Source organism: Plutella xylostella, chromosome 12, assembly GCF_932276165.1.
Source record: "Plutella xylostella chromosome 12, ilPluXylo3.1, whole genome shotgun sequence".
In the NCBI taxonomy this organism is placed as follows: Eukaryota; Metazoa; Arthropoda; class Insecta; order Lepidoptera; family Plutellidae; genus Plutella; species Plutella xylostella.
In genome coordinates this window covers 10,719,024-10,742,342 of record NC_063992.1, presented here as the reverse complement: position 1 = coordinate 10,742,342, position 23,319 = coordinate 10,719,024, and the positions used below count along the sequence as shown (strand labels likewise).

At 39.8% G+C, this 23,319-nt stretch overlaps 2 protein-coding genes across 2 annotated transcripts; both read left to right on the top strand.

Moving 5' to 3' along the window:
* The first annotated feature begins 625 nt into the window (after positions 1–625).
* On the top strand, positions 626–8,498 carry LOC125489248. The gene is made up of 3 exons (XM_048624484.1): positions 626–824; positions 7,640–7,782; positions 8,325–8,498. The coding sequence occupies exons 1-3, from the start codon at positions 749–751 to the stop codon at positions 8,496–8,498; spliced, it is 393 nt and encodes a 130-aa protein (XP_048480441.1). The 5' UTR covers positions 626–748.
* A 12,848-nt stretch (positions 8,499–21,346) lies between these two features.
* On the top strand, positions 21,347–22,794 carry LOC105393412 (transcriptional regulator ERG homolog). Its single transcript, XM_048624483.1, has 3 exons — positions 21,347–21,668; positions 22,053–22,315; positions 22,565–22,794. Exons 1-3 carry the CDS (start codon positions 21,347–21,349, stop codon positions 22,766–22,768), a joined length of 789 nt encoding a protein of 262 aa, XP_048480440.1. The 3' UTR covers positions 22,769–22,794.
* The last annotated feature ends 525 nt before the right edge of the window (positions 22,795–23,319 follow it).

The window sequence follows — 23,319 nt, the reverse complement described above, 5'->3', positions numbered from 1 at the left end:
CAATTCAACAAATTTAAAGACAAGCTAACCGGCACTTAGTTTTCGATTGGTTTCAAAAGCTAAATACTTATATTATGTAAAGTGCGCCCTACAGGGCAGGGCCCTGTTCCCTCCAGTGGTTGACATATCTCTGCCTGTACCCCATTAGAGGTTTAGAGTCTAACTAGAAATGCAATTATATCCATCCGATATTAAGTAAGTAAGTTCGTATCAATGCTTCCTTTTGTAAGGTATAAAATACCATTCACGATAAGAAACCGTCAATGGAAATAGCGCAAACAGACTTTACCGCCTAAGAACTCCCACGAGTCGATTCTCGGAACGCGTTTTCCTCTTGCACCGAGCAAGTGAACTCAAGATCGTCCGCATACACGTCTTCTTACTATTGGTGGCGTGGTGGTTAGCGTTTTAAAATCGATTAACTTCGACCATAATCCTGTTTCGCATAATGTCTAAATTGAGATTTTTGTCCTGATAAAAATCAAACTAAGCAAAGGCTTTCTGATAAAGATAAATTTCACTATGATCATTCTCTTAATAAAATTTTGATAACACGCCAAAATCATCTCTATTATCTTGGCCGCTCTGTACTACGGCTTGATGACGAATAGTGACGTATCACGCATTCGATGACGCGAATTCAAAATGGTGAGTTTTGGCGCGAACCCCATTAGTAGTGATAGTGTCGGTAGCGCGCGCGGATATCCGCGGAACTGTCACCCTGGCTCCTCGCCCGCGCCATGCCTCGATGGACGCCGCCGCCGCCGCGCAGGCGACCACAGACCAGCCGGGGGATGAAACGGAAAACGTGCTTGTGCCTTCCGGTAATAAAAAAGTGAAGATGGGCGGGAAACAGTGGCCCTTTTTTAAAAGTTCTAATTGTGTCAAAGTTTGCTAAGAAAAGTTCAAAATAGTTAAGTGAATAATCTAGAGAGTGTTTTTATGTGTTTACCTAAAAAGTGTTAAGTTTAGTGCTTACTGCTGGATATAATTATGCAATGCAATGTGCAGATAAATAAAAGTTTTTTGGAAAAAATAATTAAATATCCTCATCAATCAGTGATATCAAGTATTTTTGTATTAAGCATTAGATATATTTAGTCACTTCGAGTAGGTAACAGGGTGCCGGCTATTTAGGCCTACGCTGCTAGCTGCTACGCTACGCCATAATAAAACAAAACTCTTCACTACTTTTTCTCTTTTTATATTTCACACTTTCGTGTATAATAATTACTTACCTGTAAGTATATGTTCACATTGATTAGTGATCAGGGTTCTCTGCCCTAACATGAACAAACATAGATAACTTTTTAACATTGGTATTCGAATATCAAACGAAGGTGAAATTATGTTCCTGTTTACTTAAATTTAATTGATTGATTCTAAGAACAACCTAAATGGTTTAGTGCCAATTTCTCCATTGTCGGTTATCTAACCGACAGGGATTGGTTTATAAATTAAACGTCATCTCCATATAAAATTCATGACAGATGTGTCAAAAGTTAACCACTACTCTCTGGTTATGCTCTAACCGAGAAAGGAGAAATTATGAATATATGAATAAAAAACTTACTTATACTTATACTCCTCGGCCATTCCTCAGAGCCTGAAGACAAAAGTCTTCAACCAGTGCGTCCTGCCAGTGCCATGACGTATGGTGCAAAAACGTGGACACTGACGGTAGGACTGGTCCACCGATTTAAAGTCGCTCAGCGTGCTATGGAGAGAGCTATGCTTGGGGTTTCTCTGATGGATCGTATCAGAAATGAGGTTATCCGTCAGAGGACTAAGGTTACTGACATAGCTGTCAAAATATGCAAGCTGAAGTGGCAGTGGGCTGGTCATATCTAAAAGAAAGAAAGAAAGAAAAAGGCATTTATTTCGTCCAAGACACAAAACATATAAATAAAACAAATAAAAAATATACTAGGTTACAAAGTGTCTCAAACAAAATGGTCACCGTCTCAACAATATGTCACAGAAGCCTGTGACGCTGATTTTCATCAGGTGGCCGCGAGTCGTGCTCGGTGCAGTGTAAAAAAATATTATTTAAATACTTAATTTATATTTTAGAATAAACAGGATGGCTTAACACAACTAGGTAAACACACACAGTTAAGTAACATACCAAAAGAATAGTAATGCATAACAACAATATAAAAATAAATAGACATACAGTTTACAAATTATTAAACGACAGTTTTAGACGGGGTACAAGCAAATTCAAAATAGTAAATATGACTTGGCATATGTTGCGGAATGTGACGTATTACAAAGTTTTTGAAGGGATAGAAGGTATTTTTTAAGAAGATATTTAAAAGAACTTTTGGTTTTAGCTCGTCTAATTGGTGGAGGTAAATTATTCCAGCATTTAGATGATAAATATCGAAAACTTCCGCGGAATGCCTGAGTTTTATGCTTGGGTACTTTTATCATATAAAGGGATCCTCGGGTAAAGTGAAGGGGTGGCTCACGAGAGCGCCCCAGTTTGTCAAAAAGGTATTTAGGGGTTTCTTGTTTAATTACTCCGAATAAAAGAACGGCAAAATGAAGCTGTCTGCGAGCCTCCATCCTAAGCATACTGGCAGAGTTCAGGAACGGAGTAATATGTTTTCTAGGTGGAATGCTGAAACAGAATCTAGCACAGGCATTCTGTACTCGTTGTAATATGCGTTTGGAACTCTCAAGCAAACAGGGTCCGAATAGTGTATCACAATAATTTAATTTCGATAAGACCAGAGACTCACACAGTTTTACGCGCAATTCTTTACTTAAGCAATCTCGTATCCTGTATAAAAGCTTTAGTTTGTATAAAGAAACCTTAGCCAGTTCGCTAACATGATGTTCAAATTTTAAACCAGCATCCATAATCACACCGAGATTGCGTGCTTCCCAGACGCGTTCAAGCGGTTGCTGTTGTATTTCTACAATAAAGTCGTAAGATTCAACGGCGGAGATTTGTTTTCGCGATCCTAAGATTAGAAATTTTGACTTAGCAGGATTTAAGACAAGTGTATTTTTATTTGCCCAAACGTTAATATTATCCAAATCTTTGTTTAGTTTTTGAATGGCAGAGTTTGTATCTTTAGGGTCAAATGATATATAAACCTGAGTATCATCTGCATAAATATGATATTTGCAATCGGCTATAGTATGAGTTAAGTCGGCAGAGTAGATTATAAACAGTAAGGGCCCTAAAATAGAACCCTGAGGTACACCGCGATTTAGTGCTTCTCTTTCGGAAATAGTAAAAGAACCATCTGTGTTATCAATTACAACATGTTGAGCGCGATTCTCAAGGTAGCTGGAGAACCAATTTATAGATTCTGTGTCAATTCCGTAGTATTCAAGTTTGGAAAGTAGTAATGGGAGGTTGATAGCATCGAATGCGCGTGAAAAGTCTAACAGAACGAGGGCTGTCGCTTTGCCTTCCTCTTGAGCTGCAAGTATATTATCGACAACATCTATTAGTGCTGTGGAAGTGCCACGGTTTTTACGGAAACCCGACTGAAGAGAAGGAAGAACGTCGTTATCTTCTAAAAATTTCATAAGTTGATCATATACTACTTTTTCTAGAAGCTTTGATAGTATAGGTAACAAGGATATCGGCCTAAGTTCCTTAAAAGACTGAGGATTTGAATTTTTTGGAATAGGCTTAACTTTAGCGGTTTTCCAGTCTTCAGGAAATACTTTTGTTTGTATTGATTTATTTATGATTTTGGTTATAACTGTTAGCGTTTGAGGTAGTGTTAACATAATCATGTCTAGACTAATTTCATCCATGCCCTTAGCGTTAGATTTTATTTCCAGAATGGCTTTGGCTACCACATCCTCAGAAACCTCACTAAGTTTAAATTGATTATCATGAAATTTATTTGACTTGTAATATGTAATAAGTGCACTGTCTGCAAATTTTGGACCTGGTACATTTATAAATTGTTTGTTTATTTCATTGGGTTTGTTCATATGATTAGGTAGTTCCTCTTTTGTATTTTGATTTTCAAAAACAGTTTTCTTTAGATTAGACCATAGTAATTTTGAATTTTTTATGTTTTTATTAATATAATCATTGAAATATGCTCTTTTTTCTGTCAATAAGGACCTAGCAACCAGCAATTTTAGTTGTTTATATTCAATTTTGTTGGTTTCTGATTTATTTTTACGGTAGCGGGCTAAAGCGGCATTACGACATTCCATCATCTTTCGAATATTACTTGTAAGCCAGGGCATTGGCTTGTCACGAATTGTGAGTGATTTTATGGGCGCGTGGAAATCAAACAACTGAGTTAAAAGTTCGTGAAACAGATTAACCATGTCATTTACACAGCTGACCGAAATTACCAAGTCCCATCTTATTGTATCTAGGTCTTTATTAAATTTTGACAAGTCAATGTCCTTTATTGGTCGCAATGATATTGTTCTAGGAATAAATTTTGTTTTTTTTACGTTAACAGTGACTGTTACAATAGCATGACGGTTTAAATCGGGTATATGGGTAACCTTGACTTCTCTTACAGCAGTATTAGTACAAAACAAATCAATAAGCGTTTCACTGGACTGAGTGAAATGAGTGGGTTCATTTACATACTGTATTAAATTAGTAGAGGTAAGAAAATCATGCAGTTGTTTCGTTTTACTTTCATTATGATCTAAGAAGTTAATATTGAAATCTCCCATAAGGATTAAATGTTCGTAATCAGAGAAAAATAGTATGCTTTCAGTAAGAGCGTCAAAAAACGTGTCAACGTGAACCCAATGGGGGCGATAGGCTGTACCTATAAGAAAAACCTTACCGTTTACTGACGAACGTAGCCACATTTGATCAACTGTAGTACACGATGGGCCCTGCAGATAGCGTACATGTAATCCACGCTTAATGTAAAAGCCCACTCCCCCTCCACGGCCATTGCGTACACTCTCAGGACGCGGCGTATATCGCAGGCGGTACCCGGGGACGGAAGGCGCCTTTTCTTTTTCATCCTTTCTAATCCATGTCTCGTTGATCGCAATTATATCAGGAGTTATACTTAACATTGCTGCAATAAAATCATCATGGGAAGTGGAAAGCGAACCGGCGTTAAACAAACTTAATTTTAAATATTTATCTTGTGACATTATCATTGGTTGGAGTCAGATAAGAAAAACCCATTAAAAGTCGGAACATTTGCCAATTGTATAAGTAGGTAGTACCTCATTAGTAAATTTGATAGTCTTAACTTGTACCCCATTGTAATTTGAGACCTAGACATGTACAGATAAATTATTATTTTACAGTATAAGTTAGAAAGGTAGGTATTTAATTTTTGTAACATAATTATTTTAATACGTCTAGTTCGTATAGCGATTTGCCCGTCAAGGATCAGTAAACACATGAGTAAATGAATTTTCTTTAATGTATATTTTAAAATGCAGATACCATAAATCATAACCAACACATAACAATCCAGATCTGAGAGGTAGATAGAACGAAGGAGTATTTTACCTTTTAACACGTTTCTGTGTATATATCTAAAGCAAAACAAATCATGAGTTTTAATGAGTGGAAAACATAACAATATTAAACCATACGGAGTACACACATTTGTTATAAAAAAGTTAACACTAAGAGCTAATGCTTGCAGAACCAAAAACACGCAGTATGTCGCTCTCAGCACGAATATGATGAACCGTAGATGTCTCATCTCGTCTGACCTTGACCCGTCCCTCAGCAGTCCATACGAAACGCCAGCGCTGCTGCCGGGCGTGCTCACGGGCCTTCGCGAACAGAGTGCGATTCAGTTTGGTAAGTCTCTCGTTTATGTATAATGGCTTAGGTTCGTGAAGCGGTAAGCCAAGATCAGCTGTGGAGGCGCCGCGACGGACACGGGCACTCTTGATCAGGTTGTCCCGCAGAGATCGTCGAGCCAGCCTCACGACGATAGGGCGCGGGCGTGGGCGGGGGCTGCTGTCCTCCTCGCCAGCGCGGCTCGCGCGGCGGCCTCCTACGCGGGTTGCGGTCACCAGGTCGCGCTCCTCCAGTGAGACACCCAGCTTGGTGGCCACGGCCAGGGCGATGTGTCCGCACGACTCACCTTCAAACTCGGGGATGCCGACCAGTTCAATGTCATTAATTAATTGAGCTTGATCGCGATCATTTAGATCTGTTTTCAGATTAGTAATTATCTCGCGGAGATCATCGGAATCGGCCACTGAAGGCTTATTTATTTGCAGTCGTAGTTGCGCATTTTCTGCTTCAATTGCACTCGTTCTCTGCTTTATCTCCGAGACTTCCTTCTGGAGATCAGTCAACTGGGCGCTGAGGAAGTCGGTTGTTTTAGTGAAATCCACCTGGAGGGCGGTAAACATTGACATGAGCTTGTCTACTACTTCCTTGGATATGTTGTGTTGGATTTGCTCGAGTTTAGATTCCAGGTGCTTATCAATGATATGACTCATCTTCACGAGACTTAGGTCGGCGGGCTGACACTCCGTCACAACAGTTTCTGTGATAGACTGCTCCATATCTTCGCAGGACATATCCGCGGCGGGCGGCTGGAACTGGCGTCGCACCGGGGTGTCATCGCGCCCGTCCCGCCGCCGCCGGGAGGTGATGTTCTCACAGGATTCGCACTGCCACTTGTTTTTCAACTCGAGATTATGTTGTTTATAAAACGCCGTTGTCATATTCAAACACTGGTGATGGAATGTTATTTTACAAACAACGCAGCGGAGCTATCTGCCGAAGAACCGATAACCGTTGGGGTAGACGAGTTCTCGAGTAGAGACCACGAACAGGCAAACGCAGCGTGGGACGCCCTCCTGCCCGCTGGACTGACGACCTTAGGCGGGTGGCGGGTAGTGGTTGGATGAGGAAGGCCGAGAACCGAGTGTTGTGGCGCTCCTTGGGAGAGGCCTATGTCCAGCAGTGGATGATTATTGGCTGATGATGATGATGGTGATTATAGTCAATGGTTACCTAAGGGAAAACTCACCCGAGGTAAACACTGTGATTTTCATTACGTAGGTAGGTACACGAGGAAACGCAGTGTTTACCTCGAGTGACTCTAAATAAGTTAAGTAGGTACTATCTGTTAACCCCTTGTTTATCAGAAGTTAACTCATAGAGCAACTTATTAAGGATAATTCCCTCGCGCTCACTACATAGCTACCCTAAAACGCCAAATACCTACATAGGTATATCTTCGGGAACTAAATACATTTCATCCCTTGGGTACACAGTTATTGCCTACACTTTGCCCACCCTGCAAGCTACATACGCTACGCATATATGCGTGTTATATATAACATTGCTGTTAATAGGACTTATGTAAAGAATGGTAAGTATTTAGGTTTTACAGTTTATTAGAAACCATGAGACACATAAAAATGGAGCGAACAGTTTTATAATAACAGAAAAAGATAGTGCTTGCATAAACTAACCATAGACCATGGAAGTAATGAGTACTTTCGTGATCGCCCTGCAGTACGTTGCCATAGACCGTCCTGTACCTCCTGTAGGTTGGCTGGTAGAAAATGCTCTTAGCATTAAGCCCACCTTTTTTACATTTATTTTATATTTGTGCAATAAAGAATTAAATAAATAAATAAATAGACAGATTACAAGGGTGCGTTCCAATATCCTTATTTCATTGCTCAACAGACCCTGCGAAGTGGGACGGCGGCGACGTGCGGCGCTGGACTCGCTGGGCGGCGCGCACGTTCCGCGTGAGGGTGCCCCGCGCGCACCTGCTGCCCGACCGCGGCGCCGCGCTGCTGGCGCTCACTGAGGACCAGTGGTTGCAGGTGAGCTGGTAGAATAAGAATAATTTATTGCCAATAACAAGCCACACAAAAGGTATTAGAACAGTGATGTAACAATAATAATGAGCATTGTAGGCTGTATTTATTAATTAATTAGTAACCATCAGCAACCTGTTTTACAGCTGCTGGTGCGGTTGGTTGAATGTATCTTTATGGTGGCCTGGGTTTTCGTTTTTTAGCACTGGATCACCACTCATAGTGTAAGGAATCCCGAATTATGTCGTAACGCTACTTGCGCATGCACCTGGGGTTATGCCCAATTGCCCACGTCCAGGCCTCGACATGATTATGCCGATGATAGTGGATCTTGCATCCCGGGAAATTCGAACCGGCAAGAGAAAAACTGATTAATCAGTGGAATCGATGTTGGCAGGCAAATTCAAATAATGTCATATTTGTAGGTAAGTATATATAGGTACCTCGTCGCTCGTGGATAATGTGGATATAGGAGGCTTAGCTGGCCTTCAGTCAAGATGATTATGTTACACATATTTAAGTACAAAACATTTCCTAATCCCCATCAGGTATGCGAGTCCCCCCAAGCGGCGCAGCTGCTGCGGGCGCACCTACAGCACGCGCGCGCCGCCGCCGCCGGCCTGCCGCCGCCGCCGCCGCTCGACCACCACGTCGAGGCTCCAGAGACACCCTCGCCCACTGGGGGACACAGTGAGTTCATAGTAGTTAAAAGCAACAGCTGACTGGTTTCTGGCTCAGTGTTAAGCTGGGCAGGTTTCATATTAATTGGGTCTCTACTGCCTCGTTGTTGAGTTATATGTTGAGTGCCGCCGCCGCCCCTTGACCACCACGTCGAGGCGCCCGAGCCTACTGGAGGACATAGTGGGTTGACAGAACGAGCAACGCCATATATTAGTCTATGAACGCCATTTTATGTAGGTACTGATTGACAGAAGAAAAAATGGGTATGCATTGTCTACTGCCTTGTTGTTGAGTTCCGCTGCCACCACCGCTGCATCATGAATATCATGATGTAGAGACGCCCGAGACACCCTCCCCCACTGGAGGCCCCAGTATGTACCTACATACCTACTTATGACAGGAGTCAGGTTAGTCTGCCCCCAGCTGTACTTCCCTCATAGATAACGAAAAATATAAATGAGATTAAGAAATGATTGTTTCTTTATGTAAGGGCGCTATTAGGTACTCTAACGCGAAAGGTCGCATGTTGACTTTTATTTGGTAGTCTTGATAACTAGGTGTCTATTAATTTTATTGTAGTAGAGCGCACAACAGTCACTTTACGGTGTAAGTGGTGTAGAGAGTCTGTTGTCCAGTTACACAGAGATAGAGCTTACGTCTTTGGCTGATGAAGAGGAATGAAATTTCCTCTAGTGTGGGCGCCAGTCTAAGGTAAGTTCCAGCTCTTATAATCCCTTATACCTACGTACCAAAAGCTTTTTTGGCTGCTGGTACTTCTATAGATTATAATCAAGTACTTACAGGTATAGTTACTTATGCAAAATTAACAACAACATGCATCATCAAATTCATCATATTTGATGACGACACTAGCGCCACCAAGCGGCCAGTAGCGTGCTACGTAGCCGCGCGTAGTAAAGCGCGCCAAACATCAATGAGAGTGACGTAGAGCGGCGATGACTCACGCATCTCGCTCCGGATTCATTCATTCATCTCGCTGACTCAAAAAATTCTCGGAAGTTATGGCGTCAAGAAATCATTGCGGCCAAATGTTACGAAACTTTTCTCTCATTACTATACGCATAGTCACTTGCGGAAATACCTGTTTGAGATCTTAGTCATTGAATTAAGATTATTTTTATCTATATTTGTGTTGTTCAGTTCATAAACCTCTTTAAAATAACACATAGGTATATTACATAAGGTAGATAGATTGGTTATCTTTAAAGATGGAGCAAAGGAAGTTACTACTTACATGATGTTATCAATAGGTTTAATGATATCTGTGTAGGTAGTACCGGTCTATTTCCGTTCTGTTCCATTGATAATAATTAGGTAATTATAAATAATTTCTGATAGTGATACACACAGATACAGACTTTCATTCTCTCCCGTTCATTTGAACTTTTAATTTAAACACGCTAGTTGCCTATAGCTAATTAACTAAATTAATTTCACCTAATCAACACATTATCTTAATTTTCCTAATCTTTCCAATAAGATTTTCAAGTATTTGATTCACGATTGATATAAAGTATGTGTAGGTACGTTCATTCGAATCAGAAGAATCTTCGATCTTGAGGGAAATGGTCCCAGAGGTCATGGCAAAACTCATACGAAGGGTGGAATCTGCAATAATGTGATCTTCATCCAATCACGACTGATCTGTATCGAAATAGCAATTTAAGTTGATTATTTATTTATAAGCATTTCTTATTTTTTACCACCAGCCTTTTTAAAATCCAGAAATGGATCTCTTTCAAATTCAAGTTTACAATACTTAATTACACTTTTTCTTTATTCAATGTACTTACAAATAGTTTTAAGTTAACGAAAGGTTGACTTATAGCTAAGAATAAGCGTTTTCTACCATGCCAATGAAGCAAAAACAAAATATTTTATTTAATATTACTTAAACGTATCTGAAACGATGTTTAATCGTATTACTACCTACTTACAGTGCGGTAGAATGTGGGAATCACGTGGGAATACAACCATGCGTTGCCATCAAGGATGCTTCCCGTAGGTCACAGGCGCCAGATCTCTTGATAAATGAACACCAAAATCACAATCTTGTTGAAAGAATGTGGATAATGCGATGAATCAGTTTGTTTTGGTCACTGCCGAATTAAAAGATTTGTGTATCTGTGAAGATGCCAAGAATGTGAGTTGTAAACATGACTAACGATTACTAGGCACTTTTATACCTTTTTATGATTATCTCTGAAATATTTCGTGAATTCTCTAAAGATATCCTATGTACTTACCTATTGCTTGAAAAACTTTTCCCCTAGGAATGTCTTCATGTGAGACTGATATCATTATTTATCTATCGCATATCGGTGTGTCTATTTCCTAAAACATATTCATAGCAAAGAAACAATATACTAAAGTTATAGTTGATGCTATTTCTAAGTAGGTACTATAGTAGTATTCGACACTATTTCTAACTCTAAAGCCAATTATAAGTGATTCATCTCACGAGTTTCCGACTCAATTGTCAGATGTAGAGCCAAATCTTTGAGATCTCACTGTAACTATAATTATTTCTCAAGCTATAATTATATTTGACCGGAAGCGAATCAGTTCTCGGAACTGTGAGTCAGTGTTTGTTCCGGTTTGTGTTGACTCAATCTGGCACATGCCTATGACCTGTTGTGAGTGACTGTGGGAAAATCGTTCTACCATCTGCATCAGCTTGAAAACATCTGACAGTCGGGTTCCACACCCACCCGACAACTCTCTCAGCACAAGCTTGCTTGTGTTGGGGTCCACCAACCCGCACTAGGCCAGCATGGTGGGCTAGGCCTAAAGCCCTTCCTTCATTGGAGACCCGTGCCCCAGCAATGGGGACGTGATGATGAATCGTTACTACAATACAAGAGGAACAAGTGCGATAGGTAGGTAAAACCAAAGACTACCATTCAACAGTCAACAAAAAAAAGCTAGTGGTAAATTAGACGTACGCTAACTATTGAACTTTAAAAAAAAGAATTTGAGATTTTGACAGCACTTAATTTTTTTTTATTAACGCTTGGTTCAGAATCGACATCATAATGTCGACAGTTATAAAAAAATATCTAATCGAGCACAGCAGCCCAAATTATGTAGATATAGTTGAAAGCTAGTCTAATGAACATTTCCTCAAACATCAAGTTCACCCGTTTCGGAAGAGAAACGCGTCAAACTGCATAATTCCTCTCTTTTGGCGGTTATATAGTAACGACCTAACTACATTAGTAAAATGATAAATAAGTACCGAAAACATTTTTATAATTTCATTAAATCCTTTTCGTTAGAGGTTCCAAGAAATCATCGGCTGATGATAATCTTATTACTCATACAGTCTGCGCTGTGTGGCGCCATGTAAATGTTTTGTTCAGTCTTGGTACAGTCAGCTTCATAAGTAGACTTTTGTAACTTGTCAATCTAACAAACCATATTTTCATTGAAACTTTGTGAGTATGATAAGGTACAAAAGTGTATAGCTTTTACTGTAAAAGCCCGAACAACGGTAAATCCTAGGATTTACCAGTAAATCTTAGGATTTACCAACATGACTTGGTAAATGTAAGGATTTGTGAAAATGGGTCATTTTTTTCGGGCTTTTACCATCAGAATTTGGTAAATGCTAGGTTTTACTACTGACACCTAGTAAAAGTTGGTTTTGGGAATAAAACAAAGATTAATTATTACCTATTCATTTATTTCAACCCAATAACCACTTGTCGAAAAGAAATTGGAGGTCAAGGTCATTCATCAACTTTTGGGCGATGTAATGCACCGGATTATGGTATTTATGTGTATAGTAATAGATGCGAATTATCATTGAATGCTGGATTATTGGAAAATAACTTTATTTTCACTCATTCACTGAACGATAATTTAAACACAGAAACCGGAAGTAAAATAATTTTTACGTATTATTATTGTTGACGTCGAGTAAATTAGATTGCAATAATAAATATTTCTTAAGTTCGGTTAGTTATAAGTTATCATCATCATCATCACGACTCATTACGTCCCCACTGCTGGGGCACGGGTCTCCTTCCAATGAAGGAAGGGTTTCGATCTAGTCCACCACGCTGGCCTAGTGCGGGTTGGTGGACCCCAACACAAGCAAGCTTGTGCTGAGCGAGTTGTCGGGTAAGTGGGCAACCAGACTGTCAGACGTTTTCAAGCCGCCCGAAGGCGCGTGTTTTGAAACTATACAAGGCCAGAACGCAGAGGTTGGGACTGCTCGCGTATATTTTCAAATTAAAATGGTGCCATGATTTACTTGAAAGTATACAAGGCCATTACGCACTAATCGCGTATATTTTCAAGTAAGTTGGGCCAAAATTATGGCTTGAAAATATACTGCAGCAGTTACCACTGCGTACTAATCGTGTATATTTTCAAGCGCCAAGCGGCAATGCGAGCACTTGAAACTATACGTGATTATTTACCAGGTAGCCCTTTTGAATTGTTGCTCTCTCTTTCTTTCACGCGAAATAGTAATAAGTCTATTGCTTCCTAAACATTGCATCATTATTCCGCACTTGGCATTAATTTCGTAACGTGTTTTTTGTTTACACCGTAAGTTAAAAAGTAAATTGATATTAAACTGTAGAACTGTTGTTAATAGTAAAAATTATCTCATGAGAGGGTGTAGAACAATTCATAAAAGACAATTACGGTGAATTCAAAACTTGATGAAAAATATGTCTATAATAGGTCTATAGGGTAATACCTACTACACTTACGAGCAATGAATAAGTCCAAGTAGCAAAAAGTCAACACCAAATGACCGTAATTTTTTTAAACCATTAAATTTAAAATTTCATCAAAATTTACTATTTTAGTTGGTTACAATAATATTTTGATGCGCTGTTAAATGCACTTTAATATTGCCGACGGCGTCATTAAGCTAGTCTTATCTGTTCAGGAGTGTAGTAGGTATTACTCTTAATTCATTTAAATAATAAGATATTAGTAGGTATGCTTACTTTCAAGTATGATTGCTATAAATACCAATTTATCAATAAAATTAGAGCTTTTTCATCTTCATTTATTATCATTTTATAGGTATGACAGGCAGAACAAGTCAATTGTAGTCATTTACATTTACCGAAATAGTTAAGTAAATTAGAATCAGCATGTAGGTATAAATTTATATGCGACAAGTACGCCAATCAAGCAATATGCGTAATAGCAATGTATATTTTCAAGTACGATTCAGTAAATCCCAACTTGAAAGTATACGCGATTATTACGCACAAATCGTGTATATTTTCAAGTAAAATATTTATTTTTTTCATTTGAAACTATACAGTGCTAGTACACTATGGGTGCGTTCTGGCCTTGTATAGTTTCAAAACACGTCCCGAAGGCCTCTGACTAGGCTTAACGACTGCTGCCGAAGCAGCAACCGGGACCCACGGCTTAACGTGCCGTCCGAAGCACGAAAGCATCCAGAAAAGAACCACTTGAAATCGGTCACCCATCCAATGGCTGACCATGCTGGTTGTTACTAAACCTCAGTGATCAGTTACGATTACTGAAGCCCGCTCGACTACGGACGCTTTGTTCGACTACGGAGGTTATAAGTTATAACCTGGCTTTTTCAAGATTTACCAAGTGAATAGTGGTAAAAGTGCGAATCGCAAAATCTTTCAGGCTTTTACCATTAAGGGTTGGTAAATCTTAGGTTTTACGCGTAAATCTTAGGATTTACCGTTGTTCGGGCTTTTACAGTAACATAGCTACTACAAGTATATAAAGCTGTCCATGCTAGAATCGGTGGAACACAGCGCTTTGTAGGAAGAAAGCACAAGTCGTAACTAATGCCATTCGTATCAAAGTCAAATTAATTAGTAAAGTATTCCAAAGTAGAATTCGATTTTTTTTCATCCTAACTAATATTATAAATGCGAAAGTAACTGTGTCTGTCTGTCTGTCTGTCTGTCTGTCTGTCTGTTACTCTTTCACGCCAAAACTACTGAACGGATTTGAAATTTGGTACACATATGGTCTTGAACCTGAAAAAGAACATAGGCTACTTTTTATCCCGGAATTCCCACGGGAAAACTTTTTAAGGCGAAGCGAAGCTCGCGGGAACAGCTAGTAAAATATAAAAATGCGGCTATCATAATTTTATTTCAGAAAGGAAATATAGCTAACTTCGTGAAGTACGGATCTATAATTTGAAATGAGATACTCATAGATAAACAAATACGTTTAAAAGATACAATAAAAGCCAATAAGAGAGTCAGACCCCCGCAATGACCTCAAATCAATTCACCCTTGGTCTTGCCAAATCCCGGGAACGGTAATGTCTACACTGCTGCGGTACTACCGTTCACATAGTCTTGTGTCTTCACTCTCAGGAACCATACTGTTATAATATAAGTAAATTAGGTATAATATGTTGTAGTATAGCAAATATACAAAAATCAATATATAAGTAGTCTATAATAATAATAATATATAGAACGAAATAAAAAAAGCACATATTTTGTCTAGGCCTTATTATTGCAAACAATGGCAAGTTACATACATATAGTTATAGTAGGTAAGGGGCAGAAAAACCTGACCCCTCTCAGAAGCATTGTTACTATGGGAGGGGGGTCAGGTTTCTCTGCACCTGACCGTACCTTCTTTCGGCTCGGAGGGTCATTTAAAACCACTTCTGCTACGATTTGCCCTCGGCCGATGGAAATACCGCCTCTGGCTCTAGTATAAACAAGTAATTAACATTTGCCACTCTATTGCATCTTGTTAGGGTCTACGACAATTTAATACAAGAAATTGTCTGCTTATACTTAGGTACTATTGTTACTATCCTAAAAGTCTGTGTTTTTATCTCAGATACTAAATTGACAGATTCTGAACGGTTCATAAACAGTCGACTGTCCTGCGATTAAGTGACGTATATAGTTCTATTGGCGGGACCACGGGACAATCGACTGTTGATGAACGGTTCAGAATCTGTCAATCTAGTATCTGAGATTAAAAAACAGACTTTAGGTACTATTATCTATATGTCATTGCGGAGACTGCCACGCAGGGTGACAAATGTGACAATGGTACCGCAGGCGAGCGCCCCGCGGGACGCCCATTTGCAAGTCAAGTGAGGGCGCGATATCTCACGGCGGCTCAGCGCGTCGGAGGGCGTCCCGCGCCCATTGTGTCCACACTTAATTAAATGTTTGTGTTTTGGTTACGATGATGGAGTGGGTGTAGGTGGGTTGAGGGCAAAGGTTGGAGGTAATGTAGGTGTTTAGTAATCTGTGGTTGGAGTTTTACAGTGTTTGTAGAGTGTAATCTTAGTAGGTAATTTACGACAAAAAAGGTGTCTTCTGAAATTAAATGCATTTTAAAAGGAGCCCCTTGAGGCCTTTTGTGCAGTGTGCTGCTATAGTATATACTGATTACTGATCTACCATTTCATTTATTTTATACTTGTATTAGTAGATATCTACATAAATTTATGCGATCATTAAATTTTTCTCTAGAAAACTCATTTGAAAATATTGACCTACAACTTTTATTACCAAAAAAATTATAGGTTGTCCAATGAAACGATTAAGTTAGCGCAGTGGTGATTCACAGTCCCCAAGGAATCCCATTTTACAGGTTGATCAAGACGAGGAATGCTGTTGTAGAATGTGGCTGAATCGGGGAGTAGCGGGAGCATTCCGGGGCTTTCTCACGTGCGTGACTCGCGCGTGAGTCACACGGAATGCGGACCTGGATGTAGGTGAAAGGTGCCTCTTGATTTATACTGATGATAGTGCTCATCTTGGATGATTTTTGAGTCATGCTAGGTTGCGTTGCGGCCTAGTAAGTAAATGGGTTTAGTTTCAATGATTCAATATTTTAGAAAGCTTTAAGTATAAGTACTTAATTAAGTAACTAAAGCTTATGTGGGCGAATATATTTGCCGGTTCCATCATTTTAAAGTGGAGTGGAATATCCTGAGTTTTAGTCGAGGTTTTTAATTTTTTTTGCCTTGCTCTGCAGTTCTTTGAATCTCTTAGCACTTGTTTTTTTTTGAGAACATCAATTTAATACTTTTAGACCGCAAACGACTAGACATAATAAATTGTAAGACCACACATTGCAAAAAAATATAAAAAAAACCAACGCGCCGCCCCGCCGCCGCCGCCGCTTTTATAGTAGACGCAAAAATTTACATACTTATTTCCTGTAACGTATGAAAACGTCTCGGTATGCCTCATCCCCCCTACTCCGGCTGCAGCGGTGGGAGTGGCCGCCGGCTCCTCCCGCAGTAAGCCCCTCCTTCTTACTTCTCCGCAATCTAAAGTGTTTCTCGGAATCGTACGAATAAGACTTATAAATTGTATAGACTCTGTAATTGAGGCCACATGTCTATTGGGCAATAAAGTCTAGACAGTTTCATTAATTTATGATAGTTTGCACTGTGTAGTTTTGTAATTAAATGCCATGACCTTTTAAGAATGACTGTATTATCGACTCTGAGATTAGGACGAATTACAGGCGGCATGTCGGTACGTATACCTAATGTATCTAGGTACGTAAGCAAGCGAAAATACGTACTACCGACGTACGCTAAATTTATCAGATTATGTTAAGTAATTAAAATTTAATGTAATTATAGGATAGGTAAATCGTACGGTTTATCGCCAATCATTTATATGGATAAGGAAAATCACACAATTATTCAATAAAAGACTCACAAGTTAAGCCCTATTAGGGGCCGTCCATTAATCACGTGAGGTCGTTTTTCTTATTTTTTGACCCCCCCCTCCCCCCTGGTGATATTTGGTGAGGTTTGGGACCAACCCCCCCTCCCCCCCCCCTGGATCACGTGTATTTTTTGGAAGTCTATGGAAAGGCAATTTTTGACTAGAAAAAAATAAGTCATACTACAAATCGTTAAAATTTTTGCGCCGTCCAAAATATCGGTTCAGAAATACCTAATTTTTGACAAAAAATTAATACACGTGATGTCTAACGAGAACCCCCCCTCCCCCTCGTGATGTTTTGTGAGGTTTTCAGTACCCCTCCCCCCCCCCCCCCCCCCCTTTGAGCCTCACGTGATTAATGGACGGCCCCTTACTCAATTAAGTTCACTTAAACCGTAGGAGCTCAAAGGGTTAACTGTATATTGCGATCTTGCGCCGCCGGGGTCGTACCATGAATAATGCATCAGACCAGAGAGGTGATACCATGAGTCAAGGGACCTTTTATACGATCTCACTGATATGATAACGTTAACGTTAATAGAAGTTTCATCAAGTAGCGGAAAAAACAGCTATGGTTGCTTACTAAAGCAAATGGCTATTAGGTACCTACTACCAAGTTATTAGGTACTCTGTGCTACTAATAAATAGTAAGGAACTAGCTATATGGGCACTATAGGCAGTCAAATATTTTATGTAAGATTGTCTATAGGATATTTGAATCTCGGAATTACATATAAATTAGTGATGAAACGTATAGCTCGGGATTTGGGCGACGCACACTGAAGTATGTTGAATTTTTATGTTTAATTTTACCTAATATTCGTAAATGGAGAACTTATCATAACTTTCACTCACACAGTTACTAGATAAGTACTTTAGTTAGTTAATTCTGTAAGCGCAACGGGGACAATAAAACAGACTAAAGTGCGCCCCACGCGGCCCGCAGATTACCTCTCCACAGGACGTCTGACTGTCTGATCTACCCCGCACTGGAGGAATACATATTAACTGTAATGTACCCTCCAGGGAAATAAACGAGTAAAAACATTGTGAAAATGTATTTTTAGTAATATTTTCCTGATATACCTTTCAAACATTTGAATTGGTCCATTCACGTACATATAAATACAATCTACAGAGTGTTGCAAAAAGGGTATACTAAGCCGAAACCTACATGTGCAGCATGGTATATCTAAGCCCGAAACTGAAATCAGAATTTAAAAATTCGCGAAAAAAAAATTTCATTTTCCATAGAAAATTTGTTGGTTACGTGACTTTTACTATGGAAAAAAAAAATTTTTTTTCGCGAATTTCCAAATTCTGATTTCAGTTTCGGGCTTAGATATAACATGCTGCACATGTAGGTTTCGGCTTAGTATACCAATTTTGCAACACCCTGTATATGGCTACAAAATGCAAAGATTTATGCCTACACCAGACAATCCAACACGATTTCTTGAATATTAAAATATTAAGTGAAAGAGTTCTATCAAACACACACACAACTTCTGCTATTTTTCAGGAATCTTCCTAGGCCTACGCGACGCGTAGTAGATTGCTACGAAACTGCGTAGCAAGCCGCGTAGCATACCACGGCATGGCAGGGTAAACCAAAATTCAGCGAAATTCATTTTATAAACTGCAGTTATTAATGTCAAGTTCATCTCCCCAACTTTTAGATTATTACTATTACTAGCCACACTTTGAGTGTATGTTCACCTCAAGTTAGAATAGAATCAAACGGGGTCAGTCAAACGGCTGATATTGTTGGGATAGCACTACTGATGGTCATTTATACAAAAGGTTATCGTAATGGCAAGATCTAAGTAAGTGCTTCACGAAAGTTGGATGTGGAAGATCAGCCACTACAGGCGGCTACAATATCACAAACCTCAGCCAGTGGCGCCACTGTACACTTCTTTCATATAATTATGTATAATATTATACAGGTTGTTGTAACAGTGAAAATAGTGTAGTAAGCTGAAAGGGGGCGACTTTCATTATGAATAATGCCATAATCAATACCTAGTAGCAGACAACCAGACCACGTGAACTATACAGCCATATATAGTGATCATCTAATCACACTTTTGGCCGTCAATACGTAATCGTAGGTAAGTACTTATAATTTAATCGGCGGACATCTAAATGCCCAAAATCACCAGAACATTTCATTAACGAATCAAACCCAATCAACCAATCATATAAACAATAATGAATAAAGTTCCAATCCGGTCCGTTAGCCGTTTACATTTACCCCCAAGAAGACAATGTAAATCCATGTCCCCTGTGAGGCGTAGGCGGGGCCGCCCGCCCGCCCTCGCGCCGCGTCGCCACTTCCTTCCTTCCGGTCGCGCATCCGCCCGCACATCCGGAGCCCTAAAAAACTATAGCGTTCCATTTTCGAACAAGAAATGGTTTTATTTTTTATAGATTCGAATGAGGTCTATTTTTAAACGGATTTAGTTTTATTTTTTGTGAGTGGCCAGGGTGGTTTAATTCAGTGAATTAGGTTTTCAGTGTGATGTTTAAAATGAAAAGTTGATGAGATGTGAAAGACTGAAGTGTTAGTGATGAGGATGTGGTTGACTGCGGCCGAGCATCGAAGGCTTCCACACTTGTACCGGGGTTGGTGGTGGACTTTTTTTGTGCCTAAAATGTGTTCAGATAGAAAGATCCGAAAAAAATTGCAATAAAAATCAATTTCAATTAGGAACAGCTTACGACTTAGTATTTGAAATAACCTTTATTGAAGCATATACAACGTCGCAATAAAAGTACTCGTAAAATTACAGTACTTACCACATTTATATTGAACATTACTTAGTTAAGGATTTGATGGTCTATTATCATTAAAAACCCTGAAAAATTACTTTGTTAAGTAATGCTTTACGGAGTATAGCGACGCGACGGCAATATTAAAAATTTGGTAGGGTATAAGAAATATTGAAATAAAACTTAAGGGATGTTAAAATACTAAATACTTAAGTGGAATTTTAGTAGAGAACTTACCAATGTCAATCTAACCAAACCGACTTGCCTAATGTAAAAGTTATAATATATTTACTTGGTCCCAAGCCAACCTTATTTCATAAGCCGAACTCATCATTACTTACTTAGTGTAATTAGTTTATGCTTACGGCTTTCCTTTTGGCCAAACGTAAATCTCCAGACACTAAAATACACTGCCGGGCAAAGAAATAGTTCCACCCACAAAATGCTGACAAACACCTTAATATCTCCTAAGATATAGAACCTAGCTTCATGAATTAAAAAGTTTAATGAAATATAGTTTATTATTCAAACATTTTTAAATGCAAACTCATTTTAATAGTGTTCTTTTCGAAGCCATGGATAAAAAAAGATAAGGAAAATTTTCGGGTTTGAAAATTTAAGAAAACATTTGCTTTGTTTTTAGTTTTGCTTTTTATTTCATTCTTTTTTTTTTGTTGTTGTGAAAGAATTATAAAATTGTAAAGTCTCGTACCCATAAATCATGACTGTATCACACGAGGATTATGCGAGAATCATCACCATGGTGGAAATGCGAACCAGCCAAAGAAATGCACCCAGAATAATGGGTGTGACTCATACTACTGTACGACGAGTGATCTAAAGGTTTAGGGAGACTGGATTAAACCTGAGAAGACCAGGTACTGGCAAGCCAAGGTCCGAAAAGATCGAATCATTGCGGAAATCATGTTAAGAAATCGACATCAGACGGGAGTAGCCGTTCAACGACAACTTCTACAAGTTCGAAGGGAGCCAATAAGCGAGTGGACAGTCAGGAGACGTCTTTCCGAAAGAAGATGAAAGCTTTACAGGCCAGCAAATGGTCCAAACTGGAACGGCATCATAAAGTTGCCCGATTGCGATAAGCCCGTGATCATACAGAATGGGGTGAGGACGAATGGGGCAGAGTGATGTTCTCAGATGAGTCACAATTTATGCTGTACCATCATGATGGGAGGAAAAGAGTATACCGACAACCAGGAGAACATTTTTCACAAGTATGTTTTGAAGAAAAATTGGCACACGGCGGCGGCAGCATTCACGTGTAGGCGAGTATCTCTGCAGAGGGTCGAACAGCGTTAGTTCCAATCGAGAACCGGAATCTAACTACTGTGAGATACATAAATGAGGTCCTCAATGAACATGCTGGTCCGTTTTTGGCCAATATGGGCGAGAATGCCATGTTCATGCACGATAATGCACGGGCGCACACTGCTCAAGTTGTAAATGAGTATTTTCATGACGTAGGAATCCACAAAATGGAGTGGCCAGCAAGGAGCCCCGATTTGAATCCCATTGAGCACGCTTGGGACGAGCTGGACAGACGTGTGAGAGACCGAGTTCCACCTCCAATTACACTTCGTGGCTTGAAAGACGCGCTCATCAAAGAATGGGAGAACATTCCTCAGCATATGCTGAAGAATTTGGTATTCAGCATGCCCAATCGCGTAGAAGCTAGAAGAAGAGAGCACATGGAGGAAACACCAAGTACAGAGTTATCAAAATACCACGTTTACACCTATTATATAAAACGCATAATTAGAGATTTTGTTTCATTTGCCAAATGCCCCCTTTTTTTAAAAACATTTAATTTAAATTTTTATCACAATATTTAAGTTTTTACATGGGAATATTCTGATGCGCAATTAAATATTCTCCAATATTGTAGAAGGCGTCATTTTCCGTTTAGGAGTAATTTGGTGTTATATCAGTGGAACTATTTCATTGCCCGGCAGTGTATTATAGCCTGGTAATCATGACAAACAAACCTAATCAACAAACAACAACCTTTACCCCTCTATACTTTGAATCAATGTGAATGTGAATGAAATATTATAGACTGATGATGATAAACCTAACCAACAACCTTTACCCCCACAGACCCCTACGCAGCCATCACCGCCTGCTCCCGCGCCACAACCGGGGGGCAGGTGCAGCTGTGGCAGTTCCTCCTCGAGCTCCTCCAGGCGGGGGGGCCGGGCATAGCCTGGGAGGGGTCGGAGGGGGAGTTCCGCCTTACAGACCCGGACGAGGTCGCACGCCGCTGGGGGCAGAGGAAGGCGAAACCGAACATGAACTATGATAAGCTGTCGCGCGCGCTCCGGTATTACTATGATAAGAATATTATGAGTAAGGTGAGTTGGTGTTTGATTCCTAATTCTTACAGCTTTAAAGGTACCTAATTAAAATCTGAAACGTTAAATATGCCGGAGGATCAGTGATATCTGCTGAGTAATCTTTCAGCGATAGCCGTTTATGATTGGATGAGGGAGAGAGTAGACAGAGGCTGTGGTGCTGCAGTCTTGGAGGAGGCTGATCCGCCGCTGTTATTCATGACGTCTTTTTTAAGTATCCTCCATTAAACCCCCATTCCTCCACGGCAGGTGCACGGCAAGCGCTACGCCTACCGCTTCGACTGGGCCGGCCTCGTGGCCGCGTGCCAGGCGCAGGCGCCCGAGCCGCCGCCCTACTGGCGCTACCTGCCGCCCCCCGCGGCCCCCGCGTCCCACGCCGTGGAGGCGCATCCAGCCGGGCCCTCGCAGCATGCTAATGGGGCGCATGCTAGTGAAGGACGAAGGGATAACTAGTGATGCGAGGATAACGGACTGTTGTGGAAATGTGGGAAGATTGTGCTAGTTGTATTATGATTAAATTAAATATGAAACTATGTGCCCGTTAAAGACAGTTATTTTTAACAATGGATTATAGGTAGTGTGTTATTGTAATGTGTAATGTACAGCTGAATAGAATAAAACAAGTAAATGAATGAGTAGAGATTGCATCCCGATGGGATTGTTTGCCGGCTTGGAGACGAAAGCTTCCCGGGGCATACCCCATCTATACTTATACCCAATTAAACATCTCCAAATAGAATTGGTTATTATTGTTAAAAAAAACTCAAAATAGAGCGTTACTTATTAATAACATTTACTGTCTAATCTACTTACTTAAAAAAAAAATTTAGGGAGATTTGTAGTGTTTTTGAGATGGCTGTGTTAAAAACATGCAGTAAGTAAAACCGGGTTGCGATCTCTAATTTTGATAAAATTACTTGATGCGTTTTGGGAATGATTATTCCTGAATTAATGTTACACATAAGTATACTTACTTAGTTCCTGTTAATGTTATGACCATTTTA

Excerpts from the sequence above, each read along its gene's own strand:
- LOC105393412 (XM_048624483.1), top strand. The coding sequence starts at position 21,347 with ATGGGCGAGAATGCCATGTTCATGCACGATAATGCACGGGCGCACACT. Across the intron at positions 21,669-22,052 it reads GCACATGGAGGAAACACCAA|CCCCCACAGACCCCTACGCA; the intron begins GTACAGAGTTAT and ends CAACAACCTTTA. Across the intron at positions 22,316-22,564 it reads ATAAGAATATTATGAGTAAG|GTGCACGGCAAGCGCTACGC; the intron begins GTGAGTTGGTGT and ends CCTCCACGGCAG.
- LOC125489248 (XM_048624484.1), top strand. The coding sequence starts at position 749 with ATGGACGCCGCCGCCGCCGCGCAGGCGACCACAGACCAGCCGGGGGAT. Across the intron at positions 825-7,639 it reads AAACGTGCTTGTGCCTTCCG|ACCCTGCGAAGTGGGACGGC; the intron begins GTAATAAAAAAG and ends ATTGCTCAACAG. Across the intron at positions 7,783-8,324 it reads CTGAGGACCAGTGGTTGCAG|GTATGCGAGTCCCCCCAAGC; the intron begins GTGAGCTGGTAG and ends AATCCCCATCAG.